The sequence below is a fragment of the Calonectris borealis genome, chromosome 8 (genome assembly GCF_964195595.1).
Source record: "Calonectris borealis chromosome 8, bCalBor7.hap1.2, whole genome shotgun sequence".
Classification (NCBI taxonomy): Eukaryota; Metazoa; Chordata; class Aves; order Procellariiformes; family Procellariidae; genus Calonectris; species Calonectris borealis.
In genome coordinates, this window is record NC_134319.1 from 15,650,632 (window position 1) to 15,671,106 (window position 20,475).

Sequence of the window (20,475 nt, forward strand, 5' to 3'; positions counted from 1 at the left end):
GTGAGCAAGAGAGAGATGAAAAGCACATCTTTGCATTTAGTCTTTAAAAACAGATCATGATGTTCAAAAACTCCAGCCTAAATTCATATGAAAATAAAAAGATAAATTCATATTTGAGACTCCTAATGTATTATAACTGAAATAGAATTGAAAAAGGATTTTGAAATAATTGTTATCTGCCAAACTGCTTGAAAGTTAATCTTATTCAAAACACTAACTTAAAAAACATCTGCTGAAAGAAGGCGAGGCAGCTCTTTTGTTTTTTGTTTATGATTTAATTTAGAGAAGATGCATTGTCCAGTAAGTCAGAGTTCAAGGGCCTAGCAGAAGAAGAAAAAAAGAAAGAAAAAAGCCACTTTATCCACTGAAGTTAATCCTAAAATTAGCTTCATTTATTTCTGTATCAGTTAGGATTTAAAAAATACTTGGTATGAACATATTTATTCTCAGCACAAGGATCTGTGCTTTTATGTGCCTATAAAGCACTGTGAACACTAATGAAGATTTGGAAATAATTAACGATAACTGTTTCAGTTACGTTGCTCACTTGCATTGTTTCTGCCGTTGCTCAATATACATTTGAAGGTGATGAACAGGGATTCCGGACTATATCTCCACTAGCATTAACTAGTATTATCTCTGCAAAGCCTCAAAACCATGGAATAGCTGGGGCTGCACCTCAGCAGCTCCAGCGATGCATTCCCAGCGTGGGTCAGTGGGGTGAGCAGCTGCGAGTCCCAGGCAGAAGTGATTTGGCCTAAGCCGATCCTAGTGTTTCATAAAAGATTAAACTAGGTACTTGCCACTGGCTTGAACGAATTGTGTCTTCATACCTGGTTTGTCAAAAAAGGACGTTAAGGCCTGAAATGTTCAAACATGAGAACACCAGGTACATGCTAGGCGTTGCTTCTGTTTGGAGCTAATCTGGCATGCTGCAGCTCTCTCAAGCAGAATGACTGCCGGGTAGGAAGATGTTATCGTAATTATTTTCCTGGAAGGTGTGTAGTGGGTGACTTGAAGTTTTGGGGTCTGTTTTTTTAAAATGGTCTTGTTAGTTACAGCCCACTGCCTTTGTTGTTAAAGCTGGACTGCATTGTTTATGGCACGCTGATTCAAATTATTCTGTCTGTTGAGTTATTCCTTCTGCAAAAGTGATTAAGTAATCTTTAATTGCTTTGAGCGTGTTTGTTACATACTGATAACTCACTAGTACTGCCTTTCATCCTTTAGAAGTGTAACTATCAATTTTTATTACGGAAGAGATTATTTGGCGAATGTGCTGAAACATCATACTGGTATGAGCTGGAAGTGAAAAAAAAAAATCGGTCAAAGTTATATCTTAAGCACCCAGAATAGCAATAAGAGTAATATTAAGATAAAGGAAAGGAGACACCAGAAAATCCTTTAAAACTACATAAATAACATTTAAAGAACTTTTTTTTTAATAATTCTGAAGTAACTTACTTCATTATTACTCTAATTTTCTCTGTGCAGTGCCTACCACAGCAGTGACAATAACTTCTTCAGCAGAGCTATACAAAACCACAGTGTCAACCACTAGCACTACATCACAGAAAGGTCCCATAAGCACAACATCAGCTGGAGGAACAAAGGAAGGCAGCAGAGGACCCAAGCCATTGCCACCCGTTTCCACAACCAAAATTCCTCCTGTGACAAGTTTTTTCCCTTTGCCAGAGAGATTCTGTGAACCGACTGAGGCCAGGGGGATTAGCTGGCCTCAGACACAAAGAGGAATGATGGTTGAACGCCCTTGCCCCAAAGGAACACGAGGTATTGCCTTTAAAAATGTATCTTGATTTCAAGCAGACATTTCAAAAGCAATGTGCTATTCTCTCATGGTGATTTTTTTTTTAATCTCAAAACTGTCACATGATTTTTTGTTACTGGGAGAATGCAGTATTTACAGGCAATAGTCAAGTTTTAATCTGCAAACGGCATTTGAGCGTAGCCGCAGAATTACCTTGCGCATGCACTTTTGAGAATCCAGGTCAAATTTTAGGGCTTTGCTTGAGGACTGTTGTGAAATATACTTACAGCTGCCTTTCTCATTATGAGCTCCCCTCTGGATGAGTTCCAGGAAAAATCAAAGGCTTTTTGTTTGTTTGCAGAAAACGTCTGGTACTTTTCACTGACTTTTTTATTGCTGTTTGTAATCTACATTATTTCCTTACGTTTTTGTCAATTATTGTCAACTACTGCCATTAGCAGCATTCAGAATTTAACATTGCTTAGGAGCACGGTGTAGCCGATTTCCTGAATGCATGCAGAAAAATGGTTTCCATTTCACTGTAGTTTTCTACATCTGTTGTAGGAACTGCCTCCTATCTCTGCATGGTCTTAACGGGAACGTGGAACCCCAAAGGCCCTGATCTTAGCAACTGCACCTCACACTGGGTGAATCAGCTGGCGCAGAAGGTTGGTTGAAACCTTTTAATCTGGTGTACACTGGTGATTAAGGATTTTAACTCTGAGCATTAATAATTCAGTTTGTTGAAGCCGTCTTTATTACTTTGTGTTCATTTAAAGTAGAAGGAGTTATGAGTACTTTGTGTGCAAAGCATTGGCCAACAGTTAGGTTCATGTGTGTTTTTGTACAGTCTCTCTCCAAGTTCTTGTATTGAATCTGTGATTATGTGTTTTCATTGCTATTTAAAGCAAAGTAGCTTTGCTGGTGTTCAAAAAACAAAAGCTATATTTGCTTAATAAATCAAATATTATAAATCACGCAGCAAAAACTGCGATATACAGCAAGGTTTTTTGGTTCAGGAAAAATTATACTGTAATAAATAGATTTTTGTCTGAGTGCATTAATAACAGTATGATTAGAGTGCAGAGCCACTTTGTGTGTTTTCCCTCCCTACTGAGATTTACTAAGTTTATGAAAACTGGATAATTTGTTGTCAGTACCAGGCTACTTGACTTTCAAATGCCTCAAGCACTAGTATGAACAAATAGATTTCTTACTGTCTGATAATAGCAGTAAAATAAAAGTGAGGATGAATAGAAGATCTAGCACAAAAGTCCCAGTCTGATATCTGGTTTTGATGGCTGTTAAGAACTGCTTTTGTGTGTCACGGATCTAAGAACCTTTAATCTTCTGAGATAAAGAGAACATTATTGGTCTCAATTAGTTGCAGATTTCAATGTATGTGCAAATGGTTATTTCACCACAACAAAGGTACACGGGGAATTGGAATTAGGAGCCGCAAGCAGAACAAGGGACCCTGCTGAGATAATATAAATTGTCATTTCAGATCAGAAGTGGAGAAAATGCTGCTAGTCTGGCCAATGAACTGGCTAAACACACCAAAGGACCGGTCTTCGCTGGCGATGTTAGTTCATCAGTGAGGCTGATGGAGCAGCTCGTGGACATTTTGGACGCTCAGCTGCAGGAATTGCGGCCCAGTGAAAAAGACTCTGCCGGAAGGAGTTATAACAAGGTACACCCCTCCCGTCATCTCCTCCCGCTGGGATAACCATTGCCCTTGGTTTTTTTATTTTTTTTCCTTTCAGAAACATTAGTCTATACTTTGTTCCTGTATGTGTGCTTATAGTTCTGGAATAAACATGTAAGAGAAGACAGCAGTAAATACACAGTGGAAAGTTGCAATTACCTTCTTTAGGGTATAAGGTATAATTCACAATAGCTGACTGGTCCTAAAATAAAGAGCTGTGTCCCTTATTAAAATCTGGAATGCATTATAACTAGCGTGAGGGAAATGGGCATTAGCTCTCAGAAATTCTGTAACAAATCAGCATGTTTATCCGGTGATCCTTTTAACCCTAAAATGTAATAAAATCAGTGGGATTCTGCATATTTTATGTTAACCTGACTTCCTGCAGAATAATAGCACTTTCTTAGCTTTTTTAAGACGCCAACGTCACTTACAATTGATCTTTATAAAAATACCTTCATACACATATCTAAGACGAATAAGTGTTTTCTCTGGAATGATGTTCAGAGAAACATCTCAGAGAAAACGTGTCTTTGGGGTTTAAATACAAATCACAAGTGTTATTACCATTTCTCTTCTTCTCAGAGGAAATGCTGTATTTCTCGGCCTCTTCCTTGTGTCAGCTTAGTCAACAAGCTACAAACAAAACATTTTTTCAGCCTCCTTTAGAGGGAGAATTCCATGCGCTCCTCTCTTATTTTGGCAATAGTTTTATTTACAATCCCTATCTGCCCTTAAAAGAGTTTTCCCAGAGACAGATCAAGTGCCCACACAGGGATTTTCTCCTTTGACCTTTTCACAGAAATCCCACCGTTGGGCAAAGATACCTGGGCACCTGTATGAAGGCTGGGGAAAAACGTTTCCTGTGTGATGTTTTTTGTAGTCATCGCTGGACAGAAACTAGATTCATGTCCAGGATATAGGTCAAATTTGGGATTTGAAACACCAGACTAATTTTTTTTTATATTTCTGAAGCTTTCCAGAATGTGTCTAACTTCTGATTTTCTTTTTTCTTACTAAAAAGCTCCAAAAACGAGAGAAGACATGCAGGGCTTACCTTAAGGTATCTCTCCTGTGCTGTCACCCTGCTTTCTCCCTGCTTCAGCAACCTGCCACGCTTTATCATCTTGCTGCATGATCCTATGTATTTCAGTCTTTGATAAATGTGTATTGTGCCCCATATCAACTGTACAAATGTTGGCTTTGCACAGGTACAACACTCAGAAAAAAAATTAAAGATCAAAGTTTATACCTTTTTTTACCTCAACTTGTTCAAAACTAAAAGAGCAGAAATGGTTATTATCTGAATTGGAAGTAACATCTCCTCATAATACAACTTTGGGTAGAGGAAAAAGCTGGCAACTTAACAGAAATTACTTCAGCTTGGTAGTATTTTATATCAAAGACTGTTTAGAGTTAATTTGCTTGCATGAAAAATGTACCTTATATAGCCTGCTTTGTTCTTTGTGTATTCTTATACTTAGCAAAGTCACTCTTTCTTACAGTTTTAAGAGTTGTTACAAAGGCCAGATTCAGTGACTTCAGAGTAAAATGTAAAGACAAACATTTCTCTAACTTCACTAGTAAAATGTGTGCCACGTGTCCCAGGCTCTATGGAAGGCATGTAACACGTTGCTACCCGATTTTCAGATTCTTTCATCTGCTGTAGAATGGTTGTCCATAGTGGCCAGCTCCGGCTCTGCAATACAATGCCAGTAATGCCACTTCACGCCTGTGAAGAAGAGAAGAAAGTCCTAGAACAGATCGTGTCTGGCTCTGAAAAATTTTATTGCACGTTTTTTCAAAGTTTCTTTTAAAATACTGATTCTTACTTGTACCCTCTGAGATAAAATGTAAGGATGATTTTTGAAAAGAACTTTGAAATACTGTGCAACATAATAAAATAATTCAGACTCTTACTAAAGAGACATATCTCTGTACAGGGTGCTTCTGTCTTTTATCCTGTAGCCCAGGCAGTGGATGAGCGATGTCCAGTTATGCAAAAATATGACAAAAAGAGACAAAGATCTGGAGAGCAATTAAATTCTTAAATAATAATAATTGTAATAGTTTTTTATTAGAAAATATTTTTTAATAGTAAAGGAAAATCCAGCAGATATGGTTTGAGTAGACTGAGTTTTCATCCTTCATTTTCAATAGTAAACATGAGTGTGAGAAGAGCAGTAATGGGGTTGCTCCGACAGCTGCGTCACAGAGGCCGCGTGGTCTTCCCACCGCCCGCTCACCTCTGTCTGAGAGGAGAGAATGCCTCAGAAATATTACTGGGCAGGTGATCATTTTCCACAGGAAAAATGCAGTTAGATTATCTTGTAATAAATAAAAAGCATTTCATATTAATGAATGCATACTGTCAGCGCTATATGGAGATACAGAAGAAACCGTAGCACAACCTGAATTTCCAAACGGTGTCATTTTCTGTAGGTCTCAAATGGGCTTCTCTGTTTAGATAAGACTAATAAACCTCTTGAAATTACAAATCAAAAGCTGACTTACACTATGCAATTGAAGCGAGTTCCCACTTTGTGACAGAGGATTCATTTGTACCTCAGATTAGAAGCTCCAATCTGTATTTTTTGGTGACTAATGAATCTGGCCTCTGCAGACCAATTTCTGTTCCACTCTAGTTAATGGCTGCAGCAGTATCAGTGCGAGCATTTTGACTATTCTGTCTCCCATTAGAGAAAGAAAAAAGGCTTTAATGCCACTTCGAAGTACCTTCCACCTGCCAGGAGGTCGTGGTGGCTCACAATGCAGACAGAAAGAGGATATTAAAATGGATTAGGCTAATTAATCTTGCTCTGACAATAGCCTTGACCAATTTTTCCTATTCGTTTATTTGCCCAATATAGTATTCCAGACTGACATCTTTCTGTTTGTACAATGTGTTCTGTTTCCATTCCCAGTGCTTTTAAATTGATCAAACAAATTATATATATGCTTAATTATGACTAGGTAAATGGGACAGAGTAAACAGGGTGTTTCAGCAATGCATGGCATACTCAATGCACAGCATACTCAATGCACAGCTACATTATGCATTAATGTAAGAGCCTGCCTTCAATTGATTAACTGATTACTCTGATTGATTGGATTATTTTGTAAAAATAATGTAATCACGTCGCTGAATTCTTCTTCTTCCTTATTTACTGTTACTTTATATGCAGCTTAATGAACCTTAAAACATGATGATAGAGTTGTTACAAGAAAGACTTTTTAAAATGGCAGCTTTATTCACTTTTACAGTTTTGCCTTCACTGATAACAGGGACAGTCAGTGGACATCTTGTTTGCTCTATTGATTTCCTTTTTTAACTGACCTTTGTGCAGGAATGGGAGTTAGTAATCTTTTTAAGTATCTATGAACAGGTACAGGAACAGGAGGGGGAGTGAGAGTGGCCTGGGCTAATTTATATCCACTGAGTCAGCTTCATTTCATGCCTCCTGTAATAAAGAAGGCAGTTTGTCATAGACAAGTAGTTTAAAGTGCTGTGACTGCATGAGTTGGGCTAAGTTTCCAGAAGAGTATTACTGTCATTTTAGCCTAAACTGCAGGATGCCAATTTTGGCATTAGTATTTTTAAATAGAAGTTACACATTTTGACACTGACTTCAAGATGAAAGCTTCAGGCAAAACTTCTGGCATTTATTTTTACATTTTTCAGCACATTAATAAGACCGTCTTTATATCTGACAAGAGACGAGTCAAATCTGCATGTTTACCACTTAGAGACCACACAATGCTAGTGGCTAACTGCACTTCTATTAATGCTAATCCAGCGGGAGGATGGAAAATACTTTTATGTTGAAAATAGTTTTCTAGTGCCATTAAATCACAATAAATCATTCTGACGGTTAAGTATTATAATTGTCACCAGATAACGTCGGAAACTTTCCTCAACTGCCTAGGGCAATCAGACCTAATGATAGTTTTCTAATGAATGCAGGCAATTGTGGATACAGTGGACAACCTGCTCAGGCCTGAAGCTCTGGAGTCCTGGAAGGACATGAATTCTTCAGAACAAGCCCATGCAGCCACAATGCTACTTGATACGTTAGAAGAAGGGGCTTTTGTCTTGGCTGATAATCTCTTAGAACCAACTAGAGTCTCAATGCCCACAGAAAATATCGGTAAGTAAATTTCTTTTCAAGCATAATTCGAAGTGCTGTGCATTGCTTTACACAAAATCAGGAAAAAATATTCCAGATAGCAACATACTCTTTGAAAGCTGAGCTGCGCAACATTTGGTGGAAAGGTAAATGCTCCTAAGCAGGGGAAACACACTTTTCTTGTTTAGTTCTTCAAAACTAGCATTCTTTTTTAGTGTCATGAATACAGCGTAAAATGGAAAGTAGTGATGTTGCAAAGTTGATTTACCACTGAAAAATCATTAGCAGAACGTATGGATATGAAGAGTGCTTAAATGGCAGAGTATGGATTTTTTTGAGGTAACTGCTTTCTGTAGAGCTGCAGAAATGCTTTCCTGTTATATATAAACTGTTCCTAATGAATTTAAATTACTTTTATGCAATGTACTCTGCCAGTTAAATATTTTTAGGCACTTAGAACATAGGCCAAATGTTTATATTAAACATGACTGCCTTCAGGTAAAAATGTGTTCAGTGAACTACATCTCCCATAATGCAGAATAGCTATGCTCCAGAGACTGCAAAATAGCTGACGGTAGTTGGAGCATAATTTGGAATTTAAGTGGTGACAGAGAAATGAAGGGGTTTGGTAGTAGAGACATGCAAATATTGGTACGTGGGATGTGTTAAAGCAAATATCATTGCTATGCATAAAATTAAAATTCCTTCGTCTTGTTACAGAGATTAACGTAGTCTCAGTGAGGTACAAGGAAGCTGAAAGTCTGCTAATTTGAGGGGTACCAAGATGGAAACTTGGAATAGACTGCAGAAATGAGACTTTTCACGTTTCAATGTCTGCATATTTGTAACTGTAGAAGATGATTCTGTCTAGTTTTTCATTTGAGTAGAAAGATACTCAGAAAATATGGGGAAAGGTGTTACAATCCGTTATCAACGTAACTGCACCAGTGTTTCTGAAGGAATGTGGGTAGAATCACAGAAAATCTCTCTCAGGATGTACACCAGCAGTTCCATGGAGCTCAGTAGACTGTCTGAACATCACTTCTTACGACTTCAAGTCATAGTTAGTAACACATTACTGATGCCACGCAAGACTGAATTCCCAGCGCACATACATATGTGTGGCTTAGAGAAGGAGAAATGATTCCCTAATTTCATACCTTTTGTCCGTCTATTGTTTAGACCTATAGTTAGACCGGTTTAATGTAATGCAGATATTTGTCAACAGATTGACCACTCTGAACTATATGATTTTACATATCCAAGGGAATCCCATGAATCCCTTTGATGGTAATCCCATGAAAACTTCCCAATATACAATGTGTTATAAAATTAAAACTTAAGTAAGGCTGACTGGCATCTAATTTTTCAATTTAAATATTTTTTAGCAGAACCAATTAAATGGTTTCCTATAAACCTTTATACAGAATTAGATTTAGGAAAAAAATTAGAAATTTTTTTTTAGATACAAATACTGATTTAGCTAAATATACAGCATAAGTATACTTAGGTATTCATGACTGTTTTAAACACTCCTTATATCTAAATCAATACTTAAAGTTCTAGATTTGTTAGCAGAGGATACTGCAGAGACGTTAGGAGCTTCAAAATTAACAAAATTCATGTGGTATTTCTAAGTGGATGTTTTGGGGGCACAAATTAAAACAAGGTTTGATGTCATGTTATCACCATAAAGTGCTGTCATTTTGGTAGTGTGCACTAGGTTTAGTTAAAGAAACTAACTCTGTGTGCTTGAAACATGCAGTACAGATCTGTCTTACAGTGGCAAATGAGGACGGTAGTGTGAGAAAACTAAATAAGGAGTGGGGGGAATATTGTCATCTAGCATATTGCAATCGGGCCAAGAGACATTCTCTGCATTCTCCTTTTTTATCACTTTTTTTTTTTTTCTTCTGGTCTGCTTAGTTTTGGATGTTGCAGTGCTCATTACTGAGGGCCAGGTGCAGGACTTGAAATTTCCTCAGGGCAGTAAAGGAGGCAACTCGATTCAGCTCTCTGCAAGCACTGTGAAACAGAACAGCAGGAATGGTGAGTCTTGGGCACGGAGCACTGAAACTCCTTTAACTTTTATAAAACCTACATTACCTCCCCTAGTTAAAATATCAAAACAAAACACAACAAAACTGCTCTGTGGCTTTTTCTCGAAGATCATGGGTACCTGGGCATTCTTCTTCAAATCCATAGCCTGAAAATGCCTCTCTGTTTACCGATGCTTCATTGTCAGTTCATTAGAGTACAGGTTGCTGTCTTTCTGTAGACCTCTGTGGCGTGATGATGGGATTTTTTTCTTTTGTAGGATTAGCAAAACTGGTTTTCATCATTTACAAAAGTTTGGGGCGTTTTCTCAGTACTGAAAATGCAACCATAAAGCTAGGCAGCGACTTTGCTGGGCGGAATAGCACGATCGCAGTCAACTCCCACGTCATTGCAGCCTCTATCAACAAGGAGTCTAGCCGGGTGTACCTGACTGATCCTGTGCATTTTACACTGGAACACATTGATGTGAGTTATGCTAATGAATTAATAGGAAGGTCATAAAATAAGCAAGAGAGAAAAGCAATGCAGAAAAATAACCTTTTTTCCATTTGAATTTTAAATGTTGGACTAGGTCAGAGACACAAGCTTAGTTAAGTCTATGAACATAAAATTAAATGAGCCTGGTTCAGTGATTATTAGAACTTAAGTGTATTCTTAATGAAAGCTAATTCAGTAATCAACATGAAAATGTAAATGATTAATTTGTTTCTAACTGAAAATTAACTCTTACCTTAGTAGCAGGGTAGAAAATAACTGTTAAGATTCTTGATGCTCTGATGTAGCAAGTTTCAATGACACTTTAACTTTTTACATTAATTTTGGACCAAGTTCTGGAAGCCTATACAAATTGTTTAAATGCATTTATTCAGTGAAGAATAAGGTATTATATCTTGGTTTGTTATACTTTAAATTTGTGTGTATTTTCTTCATGGTAATTTATTTGTTGTGTTTATTTGCTCATTCGTTTGGTCCTTTCTGTTTTCATGTCTCACATGGGGAAAGTAAGTAATCACTACCATGATAGAGAAAATATGGTTGGATTTTCCTCTCATTTTGCCTCTTTTTATAAACCTGTTTTGATTTTTTTTTCATCAAAATAGATAGACATTGAGGAATGAGCTTTTTCCTGATGTCTGTTCACATAACTTTGGCTTGACCAAAGGTGAGAATCAAAGGAAAAAGATCATATTTTCAAATTCTCAATTACAGGAAAAATATCTTCAGAATAAATTCGCAGTCCTAATTTTGCAGAAAGCAAAAATGACTATAGTGTACCATCAGTGCATAAAATCGTAAGATGGAAATTGTAATTGTTTAAAATTGGGTCTACAGTAATTGAGAGTACACTTTAGAGTGTTTCGGACTATAAAGTCCCTTTTAAACTAGATGTCTTCCTTGTGTAACATAGTCCACAATTTTGCTGATGAAAAACTTTATTGTCCGAAACATGCAAAGTTTAATCTAAATTACCCTTTACACATATTAAACAATTGTTATTGCCATCTTAGTGTGTAAAATCCTCATTTTATGTTATCCTTTTATCTCCCAGCCTGACAATTATTTCAATGCAAATTGTTCCTTCTGGAACTACTCAGAGAGGACTATGATGGGATACTGGTCAACTCAAGGCTGCAAACTGGTCGACACAAATAAAACTCATACAACATGTGCTTGCAGTCACCTAACCAACTTTGCAATTCTTATGGCTCATCGGGAAATTGTGGTAGGTAATGATGTTTCTAGCCATTGGCAGGGAACAAACTTTTAAAGATTTAGCTTTAAATTTCTAGCAAGATCCAAAATTGCCAAAGTTTCTTAAGTATTTATAGCTTCTACCCACTCTTTTCAAAGCAATTTGCTTTCTGTAGTACTTTTCTTCCTCACCCGTAAAGTTACAAGCAAAATAACAGGAAAGAAAAACAAGGAAGGACAAGAGTTTACTTCAAGTCATATTTTAAAGTTACTGACCAAGCTTACAACCGTTCTACAGACTTCCCCTCAGTACAGCCAGCGAGTATCTGTAGGGGCAGCTGTGCAGGCTGTTCCTGGAAGCACAAGTGCCAGCTCTCCTTAGAGCAGGAAGGTCAAGCAGCTTCCATACTGGTTGTTTAAATGCCTCTTCATACTCTGAAATTTTGTTGTCTTTTTAAAGCACTTGCTGGATATCAGGGCGTCCATGCAATATTTGCAAGGATATGAGACTTCTCATAAAGTCTCATATCTTTCTCATTGTATTTGGAAAGGTTGCTGAAAAGATAACCAAGATGACAAAAGTGATTCTGTCGCAACTGAAGCAAGGAACCTTCTTTAGCTAAACATGAGATTACAGCTGGAATTACACATGTAACATATTCTGCATTTTGTCCTAACTGGTGTGTAAATCGTTGCTTTCTTCTTTGCCGTGGAGTTGCAGGTCTGTAGGAAAGAACATGTACTCTTAGAGGAAGTCCCAAAGAAAGCTCTCCTCTTTGTTTGCATCAGAGCCTAGTGGCACTTTCAAAATGTTACATTTCTCAACTTGTTCTTGTCTCACAAGTTTACAGCAAGCCATAGGAAAAGTAAAAATGCTATCTGATCTGGCTAAAATAGTCACATTTTTCTCTCAGTCCTGCTCCTCTTCTGCTTACTGTAATCTTGCTCTTCTGGAAAGCTGACCTGAGACTGAGAAATTACTGAGTACATTTTGCCCATCTCATGTAATGAACAAGTAACTTTTCTGGATGCTACCTGTGAAGATAGGTTTTTGTTTATACTCATTAAGAGTCATATTAATTTTCTCCATTCTTGGTTATTTCTAGTACAAAGATGGAGTGCACGAATTGCTCCTCACTGTCATCACCTGGGTGGGAATTGTCATCTCTCTTGTTTGCCTGGCCATCTGCATCTTCACATTCTGTTTTTTCCGGGGCCTGCAAAGTGATCGTAACACTATTCACAAGAACCTTTGTATCAACCTATTCATTGCTGAGTTCATTTTCCTAATAGGCATCGATAAGACAGAGTACAAGGTAAGTTTTCTCTGTGTGTACTGATCTTGTTCTCTGAAATGACTGTCTGAAATGGATTTGAAGTAAAACATGACAACACTGCCAAGTGTTCAGCATTCTGACACAGCAAGGCTGAAATAAAAGCTCAGTGTGAAAATAAGATAGACATGTTCATAAATAGTATTTACATCCATCAGAAATATCACTGTGGCCTTAATTTCTCACTTACTGCAATGCTTTTCATTTTCAGTTGAGAAACATTGGCTATTAACGAAGCAGGTGGTTAAACTTTTGAAAGAGGAGATGAAATCGAATGTTGACATACTGGGAACATATATATGTTTTCTCTATATATTCGTATATCTCAACAACTATTGACTACTTTTGTGTGTGTATATATATATTAGTACAGGGCCTTATCTATATATTTACACGTTTTACTTTGCACATTTATGCAGGTTTTTTGGCAGTATTGGTGAAATTAATTCTGAAATGATTCATTGGGTTGAAATCTAATAATTCAGTATAGTTTCATCCAGAACTCAGCCAAAGGGGGGGAGAGAATTCAGGTTGATTTCTGTTACGACAGTAGAAACTTCCAAGTTACAGCAGATAAAAATGGCTTGATGGCCACTTCATAATTCTACATAAGCTGTATTACATTATGCATCTAGAACCAACTGTTCATGTCTCAGATTGTCTAAACTGTAAGTCCTAAAAGCATATCCGTTTCAAAATCAGTTTCAAAAGAGTTGCTTATAAAATTGAAAAGTCCACTCTATAACTGAAGAGTGGGGGGTGAGACCGCGATTTCCTTATCTTCATTCACACTGTTTAGGTAATTTACTTTCTGTAGCTACTGAGCACACATTAGTATTTTCAAATGTTCAGTGTATGTTTTTAGGTAGGGAAAATGCTCCTGAATTTGTGAAAGATCTCTGATAGAAGTATATGCTGTTCTATTACACATTATTTAATTGGAGATGTAATGATGTGAAGTTTTGTGGTTTATATTTCCATCTTTCTTTTTCTTTGCAGATTGCATGTCCAATATTCGCAGGTCTCTTACACTTTTTCTTCCTGGCAGCCTTTGCCTGGATGTGTCTAGAAGGAGTGCAGCTTTATCTAATGTTAGTAGAAGTATTTGAAAGTGAATATTCTAGGAAGAAGTACTATTATGTTGCTGGCTACCTCTTCCCTGCTACAGTAGTTGGTGTCTCAGCAGCTATTGACTATAAGAGCTACGGAACAGAGAAAGCGTAAGTAATTGCAAGTGACCTGAGTGTTTTTCAAGTGAATAATTTTTTAAAGCCTATTAGCTGTCAGAGGGTCCCTGACAGACTAAAATGCCATCTGAAAGCTTTATTGGTAAGAGAATGGCAATGCTGTGCACAAATTACAATCAAGTCTTTTGTAATTCTCCAGGTTCAGAGGATTTGTACTCTAGAGAGACCGATTCTAAATTATGGTCTTTCTTTTAACACAAAAGATTGACCTGAAACAAATTGAAAAAGTAAATAACTTTTTGGCCTCAAATGTATATTAAGTAAAAATTCTCAATTTAAAGTATCTGACAGGCCTAACCACCCAGTTTTAAGCTAATGCTTCATTAGATCTCTTTGTTCAACTGCCCCTTTAGCTAACTCTCGTCCTGAATTATGACAGTACAATATTCCAACCCGTATGTTTCACTTTGATAATATTTTATCAAGCGAGTAGAGCAGGATTAGAATTAGCCACTATCTTTTATTTGCAAAAATACAGATCTATATAGAAAGTGACAGAAGGTAGACTGTAAACATTTCTGAGGATTTGAGTTGCTGGAGGCATGAATTTGCCTTCCAATAGTATTTACTTTGTCCTTTGATGCAATTAGTTACAGAGTGGGAAGATACTGTTGACTACAAGAAAGCTGCTTGATTTTGCTACTGATGAAAGACAAATAAGAGCAATTCAGCAGGGAACTGGGCTGTATGAAAAACGAATTGCTAAGTGAAGTCGGCCCTAATAGGTTTACACGTCATTTAGTCTGGTATCATATGTATTCTTTCTCTACTGTTTAACTCCCAGTTGGGGCATTTTGTTTATACCGTACTAATTTTCAGCAAAACATGGCATCTGAACATTTTCTGTCTCTTACTCCTCAGGAGTAAGCACTTTGCATATGATACAAAGTTAAAAGCAGATTTTGAAGATTACATGGAAAATCTGTGAGAAGTATTTACTGATGTTAGATTCGTTAGTCCATGATAGCACCTGTGACTAAACCTTTTGACTGAAAGGAGAGAGCGCTCATTTTGGTTTTGTTTCTTCTTATATGTTAGCTATTTTCAAGTTCAATAGTGTTATTAAACAGAACTCATCAGAAGAGTTTCAGGTTAGGAAAAATTGTCCATGGACTAAGTGGTACTGTGCAATGTTTATCATTGTTTACTGGCAAAATGTTAGCTTAAGAAGTATTTTTGGACTTTCCATTTATTGGACTGAGGTGCTAATGCAATTGTTCACTTTTCATTCTTTTTTCCATGGTAGTTGCTGGCTCCATGTAGATAACTATTTTATCTGGAGTTTCATTGGACCTGTTACCTTTATTATTCTGGTAAGAACTTTGTTTTTTCCTTTCCTTTTAGGTTGTCTCACAGCAAAGTTAAAAACATTGAATAACATCAGTCAATGTTATTCACAAGACATTTCATGAAAATGCTTATAAACAATTTATAATGTGACCAGTGGTTATATAAATGTTTAGAAATCTTTAAAGAGTGCTGATCAAATGATTAATTGTCAAAACTGTGGTGGTACTTCAACATAGCCATTTTTTCCTAATGGCTTGAACTCTGAAGATCATATTGACATGTGTAGTCATATGAAAAATCAATGAAGTACAAAACACAGAGTTTTTTTTAAAGGAACCATTATTATTGCTTTCAATTGAGTCACTATTGTACACGTTCCAGAATTTAACTGCTAATTATCCAACATAATTATCTCAAAAGGGTGTTCTAACGCATTGGATAATTAAATAAATCTTATATTTCATTACACTTACACAATATTTGTATGTGTATTTGCATATGCATATTTTTCCATGACTACTACTGTGTGTATTTATGCTACATGTAATGTATGTCAGACATACAAGTTCATCTGTTTTAGTATAAATAATAGAGTATTATGTAACCAGTAGAAAGCACATACACGTTCTTGCAATCATTTGAGTAAAGTCGTCGTATGCATGCACACCCATCTGTACATCCACAGCTGTGTGCCCCATTGTCCATTTAAGATTGAATGTTGTGTTCATACATCAATTATCCATTCTCTGAGTGCTTTCAGGTAAAAAGCACATAGTCATCTGTCAACCCAAGGAAAAAACATCTCCCTGTTGTTTCAGACTAATAATACCAACACTGCACAACATAGGAATTTGGAAGGAAAAGTGAATGCAAGATGTGCATTTTGGCTCACCTTGTCTTTCTCTACTAGTTCAGTATCTTTAAAGCCTGGCTATACTTGAGAAATATTCTAGAAGGCGGGTGCTGCGGACATAGCCGATGTACATAAAGAGCTTTTCTCATAACTGCTGATAGTTTGGAAGGATGAATTAATTTGTTTTCATGCTTCTGAAAGTCTGAATAGTTACCTGTTCCCCTGCCTTTATACAGTAGTAGAGTTGTGAAATGTTAACAGAAGTTCAGTTCCCTTCAGTTTCCAAATTCAGGAGTTGCATTTTGTCATTATTATTTTTTCAGCCTGAAGCACATGCATCAGGCATAATTTTGAAATTTCTGACTTTTATAGATCTATACACCAGACGTACTATTTCAAATTTTTTTGTAGCTTATAGTTTACATTACTTCTCTGTGTAAAAATAAACTGATACTTTGATTATGGAACTTTCTATAAATAATGTACCCAGGCAATCTTTTGTAGGTACTTTATTCCTTCCTGGTATGTTCAATATTGAAATAAGGTTGGTTTTACTCTCTGTTTATATCAAAAACTATTTCAATCCTTGAGCAGTCACTTAAGAAAAGATAGTTGTGCAGTGTATAAGTTGTTTGAGTTCATTGGCATATTTTCAAATAGGCATAGATGCCAAAACTCATGTGTGTATGAGTTGAATTAGAAAAATTATAGTGTTTGTAAGATTTAAATATAGACCATAATAATTGTACAAAGTTTATTCTAAATACATTTAAATTAAATCAAGTGTCGGGATGATAGGGATTCTTTTTTAATTAAACCTACAATTACAACTGAAAGATATACTTAGTATTTTCAATATGATAAACAATATTTTTCAACACAAAGTTGTTTCTTGCAGTTGTTGTAATCATTACTAGAAGATTGTTCTAAGTTTCATGCCACAGTAGTTCAGTTATCTCAAGTCTGATTGTATGGTGATAATTTTGCTTTTTGTGTCTAGCTTTTTATTTTATTGTTACTGGGAGTATTTTGCTAAGTCACCTCTATTTCTCTCCCTTGCTTTAAAATAACATTTCGCATGGGAAGCTTTGGGCATTGCTGACGGCTTTTTCACTTCCTCATAACCAGGTCAGAGTGAGAATAGAGGTGAAGGACATTTAATCATATTGACCATGTACAGACATAGTTCACTATTATTTACTGGCCATGACATTATTATCCTCCAGCAAATCATTTAGGCTGAGACGCAAAAGGCCTTTGGGAGCAGTATTCCCAACTTCAAAAATATGAAACAGCAGGTAGCAATCACAGCACAGTTCCTGGGAGTAATTCTTCTCTAGCAATTGCTTTGCCCTCTAATCGTCCCAACTGAGAAAGCAAGAGGGACTGGAGGAAGAAGTGTGAGAAGTGTAATGGCTGAAAAATAATATGTTGTGCAGTGTAACCGAAGAGCCATATTTGTAGTGTAGCTTACTTAGTGTCAGTAGCATGTGAGAATTTCACCTTGGTAAGCTTTTTAACATGCTAATCAAATCACTTTTATGATGCTCAGTTTAATAGTACTGTCAATGCACATAAATTCTTTTTTGACAATATTGCTTACTACTATAATTTACAAATTTTTCTCTGAGTTTATAAGCATTTGCACTTGTATCTGTATACAGGTTTGCACAAAATGAGAGTGGGAAGTATAGGGGGGAAGTATGAAGTTCCTTAGTACGTCTTCTGAGGAACTTTCAACTTCCCTGTTTCCATAGCCTGTCATGCCTTCGGGCACCAGGGTTATTATATCTATGAGAAAAGAGCATGTAAGTAATGAGCAGTGGGAAACCATTAGTATGCCTGAAATGGTTTAATGAAAGCTTGGATCATGATACGTCAGGAGCTGTTCTTATCATTTGGACAGCTCCATCTGCATCTTTAATAATTAATTCAGTTCAGTAAGAGTTCAGCGTGCACACTCATTTAGAAGCCTTCTTCAGAGAGCACCTCTCTCGCTGCCTGTCCCAGAGAGAAATAGGCTTCTGCATGGCTAAGAGCAAAGATCTGGAGATACAAGAACAGTTTTAGAGCTGCATTTGCCAGGTAACAAAAGCTCCAGGGAGTTCAAAAAGGGTCAGAACATGTGCAGTTCAGCTAGGTTACTTCAGAGTGGTGTTTCTGTTCTTCTGTCTTATCATATCCATGTCAGCACTGCAGGCTGTGTGGAATGAATTTTAAGCTGCTAAGCTCAGGCAGACGTGATTCAATTGAGCAGGTTGATGGCTATAAAACAAACAGTGCACTCCTGTAATCTGTGGTCAGAAAAGCCAGAGTATTTTGACTTCTATGTAGATCCATATTCATTCATATCCAAGGAATAGGTGATGTTGGTTTGACTTTAATTCAGCCAAAACCACTGGAGTTTCCTTCTCGCAGATGGAGCCAATGTTAGGCTACTGAAGGTTGTTTAAGCAAAAATTCCTAGGATGACCTGTTTCATTAACATAGGAAAGATAGTTTCTTTTTTCACTCGGGTTAAGGCATTACTTCACCAAAGTGGATACATACATACAGATGCACACATAATCTAGCTCCACGTATAAAAATGGACTGTATTTGTAAGCTTATGTGTATAAATAATACACGTATATCATTCTATAGTAGACACTTGATAAACGGTATTTATCTATTGCTCACAGGGGGGAATTAATCATAATTATTGCCAAAACTAGCTTTATTAGTGGCTACTAATCCACTGTACCTGCAACTAATTCCAATCCATTAGTCTTCTGTGCAGGTTATTACATCCACTTTTTAAAAAAGTTAATTTCACTTGAAGACACTCCCTCTCTCAAAATTACATAGCTTTCAGGTGTCAGAAAGACAAAATTCCTACTTATACCATTTTTCATGTCCAGTATACCTTCTGATTTCCAAAACGGCCCTCTGTGTGTTGGCTGTGAAAGAAGCATGATCTTCAGGGTGCTGCATTTGATTATTACCGTAAAAATTCTTCAAATTTTATATTTTAAAGTAGTTGCTTTTTATTTTTTTAATATATATCTAATTGTCTTTCTTTTGCTCCATTCTATCCCATTACGCTTGTCCTATTAAGAGATAAGTAGGAACTAGTATTTTAAAAGGTGTTCTAATTGTTTTTCTTCACTTTTACATACATTTCTAAAATCAGAGTGTAGATTAAGCTAGTTCTCTATGTAATCCAGTATCCTGTCTCTTATAGTGGATAATATATTTTATAAATTACAGCAAAAACCTAGTATAAACATGAATGAAATACTATCAATCCAAGGTTTTGCTTATTCTTTTCAGCTAATGTTTTAAGAGATCTCACATTATAGCTCCACCTACTGTAACTGTGTGTTTTGTCACTCTCGATATCACAGCAAAATCTTCAAATCCGAACCTGATGCCTGACCAGACTTCTAAATTCTTACTTTTAGCCTTCAAAAGTGTGGGTCTGATTTTCAGAAGTGCAGCATGAAAGAGATTTTACTGACTTTATCAAGGGTGTGATTTCACTGTTTGAGATGTATGTGGCTGTGTGTGTGCTTACACAATGTATTTATATTTTTTATTATCATTGAAGGAGAGCGGTACTGTTCAGGTGGAGATTTTGGTTCATCTGGGGTGGATGCAGCCCAATTGTCAGGATGACGCCCAGCCAGTCACTAGCCCTTTATGTTATATGAAGTGATGAGAAAGTCATCAAGTTTGCTTTCAAAAGCCCATCTTGCCATTCATGTGGGCCCTTAGGTGACCCTGGAGTATTGCGTGTTTGTGGTGAACATTTTTCTTAAAGAAAGGTGTGCTACTGAGACCATCTGTCAAGCTTGGAAAACATCTAGATTCGTTTGCTTAGATCAGTAACACTTCAGTCCTCACACAGTCATGAAGCAATTCAGGTTGGAAGGGACTTCTGGAGATCTCTGGTCCAACTTCCTGCTCAGCTCAGGCTCAGCTCTGAGCTCAGGCCGGGTTGCTCAGGGCTGAAAAAGCTTTCCGTATACAAAGTTGGTACAAATGAATGCAAAAGCACTAAGTGTATTTCCTTCTCCCACTAGGTATTTCTCACCAAGAAAAGTAATTCAGCCATTCCTTCTAAAAGCAATTATTCTCCAACAAGTTCCCTTCCGTCACTGCTCAGTGTCTTGTGTAATAAAATGGCAGGATGCCCAAAAATCTTTAACTCATGAGATCCTCCAAAACAATCAGTTTCTAGATGAAGAGCGGTAAGGGAGCCAAAAGCGAATCTGTAGAAAGGTTTGGTTACAGTATTTGTAAGTGGGCAAAATAGGCTTTTGATAATGATACAGTGTGTAACAGAGATGCCAGCATGTTTGAACAAGTGGCAAACCATGGTCTTTTGACTGCTGAAACTGAAAACTATGCAATATT

General features: G+C 36.8%; 1 protein-coding gene across 5 annotated transcripts in view; it reads left to right on the forward strand.

The window, feature by feature from the left end:
* The window catches only part of ADGRL2 (adhesion G protein-coupled receptor L2), a 128,943-nt gene that overhangs the window by 90,362 nt on the left and 18,106 nt on the right, over positions 1 to 20,475 (forward strand). For 3 of the 5 annotated variants that reach the window (XM_075156122.1, XM_075156127.1, XM_075156128.1), the window contains exons 5-14: positions 1,495 to 1,791; positions 2,333 to 2,436; positions 3,276 to 3,461; positions 7,441 to 7,624; positions 9,530 to 9,652; positions 9,921 to 10,126; positions 11,211 to 11,384; positions 12,460 to 12,669; positions 13,687 to 13,907; positions 15,181 to 15,247. In XM_075156122.1, coding sequence (XP_075012223.1) covers positions 1,495 to 1,791; positions 2,333 to 2,436; positions 3,276 to 3,461; positions 7,441 to 7,624; positions 9,530 to 9,652; positions 9,921 to 10,126; positions 11,211 to 11,384; positions 12,460 to 12,669; positions 13,687 to 13,907; positions 15,181 to 15,247 — 1,772 coding nt within the window. Of the gene's footprint in view, positions 1 to 1,494; positions 1,792 to 2,332; positions 2,437 to 3,275; positions 3,462 to 4,500; positions 4,540 to 7,440; positions 7,625 to 9,529; positions 9,653 to 9,920; positions 10,127 to 11,210; positions 11,385 to 12,459; positions 12,670 to 13,686; positions 13,908 to 15,180; positions 15,248 to 20,475 lie in introns of all 5 variants that reach the window. The other 2 variants (XM_075156125.1, XM_075156126.1) reach the window with 1 other exon arrangement.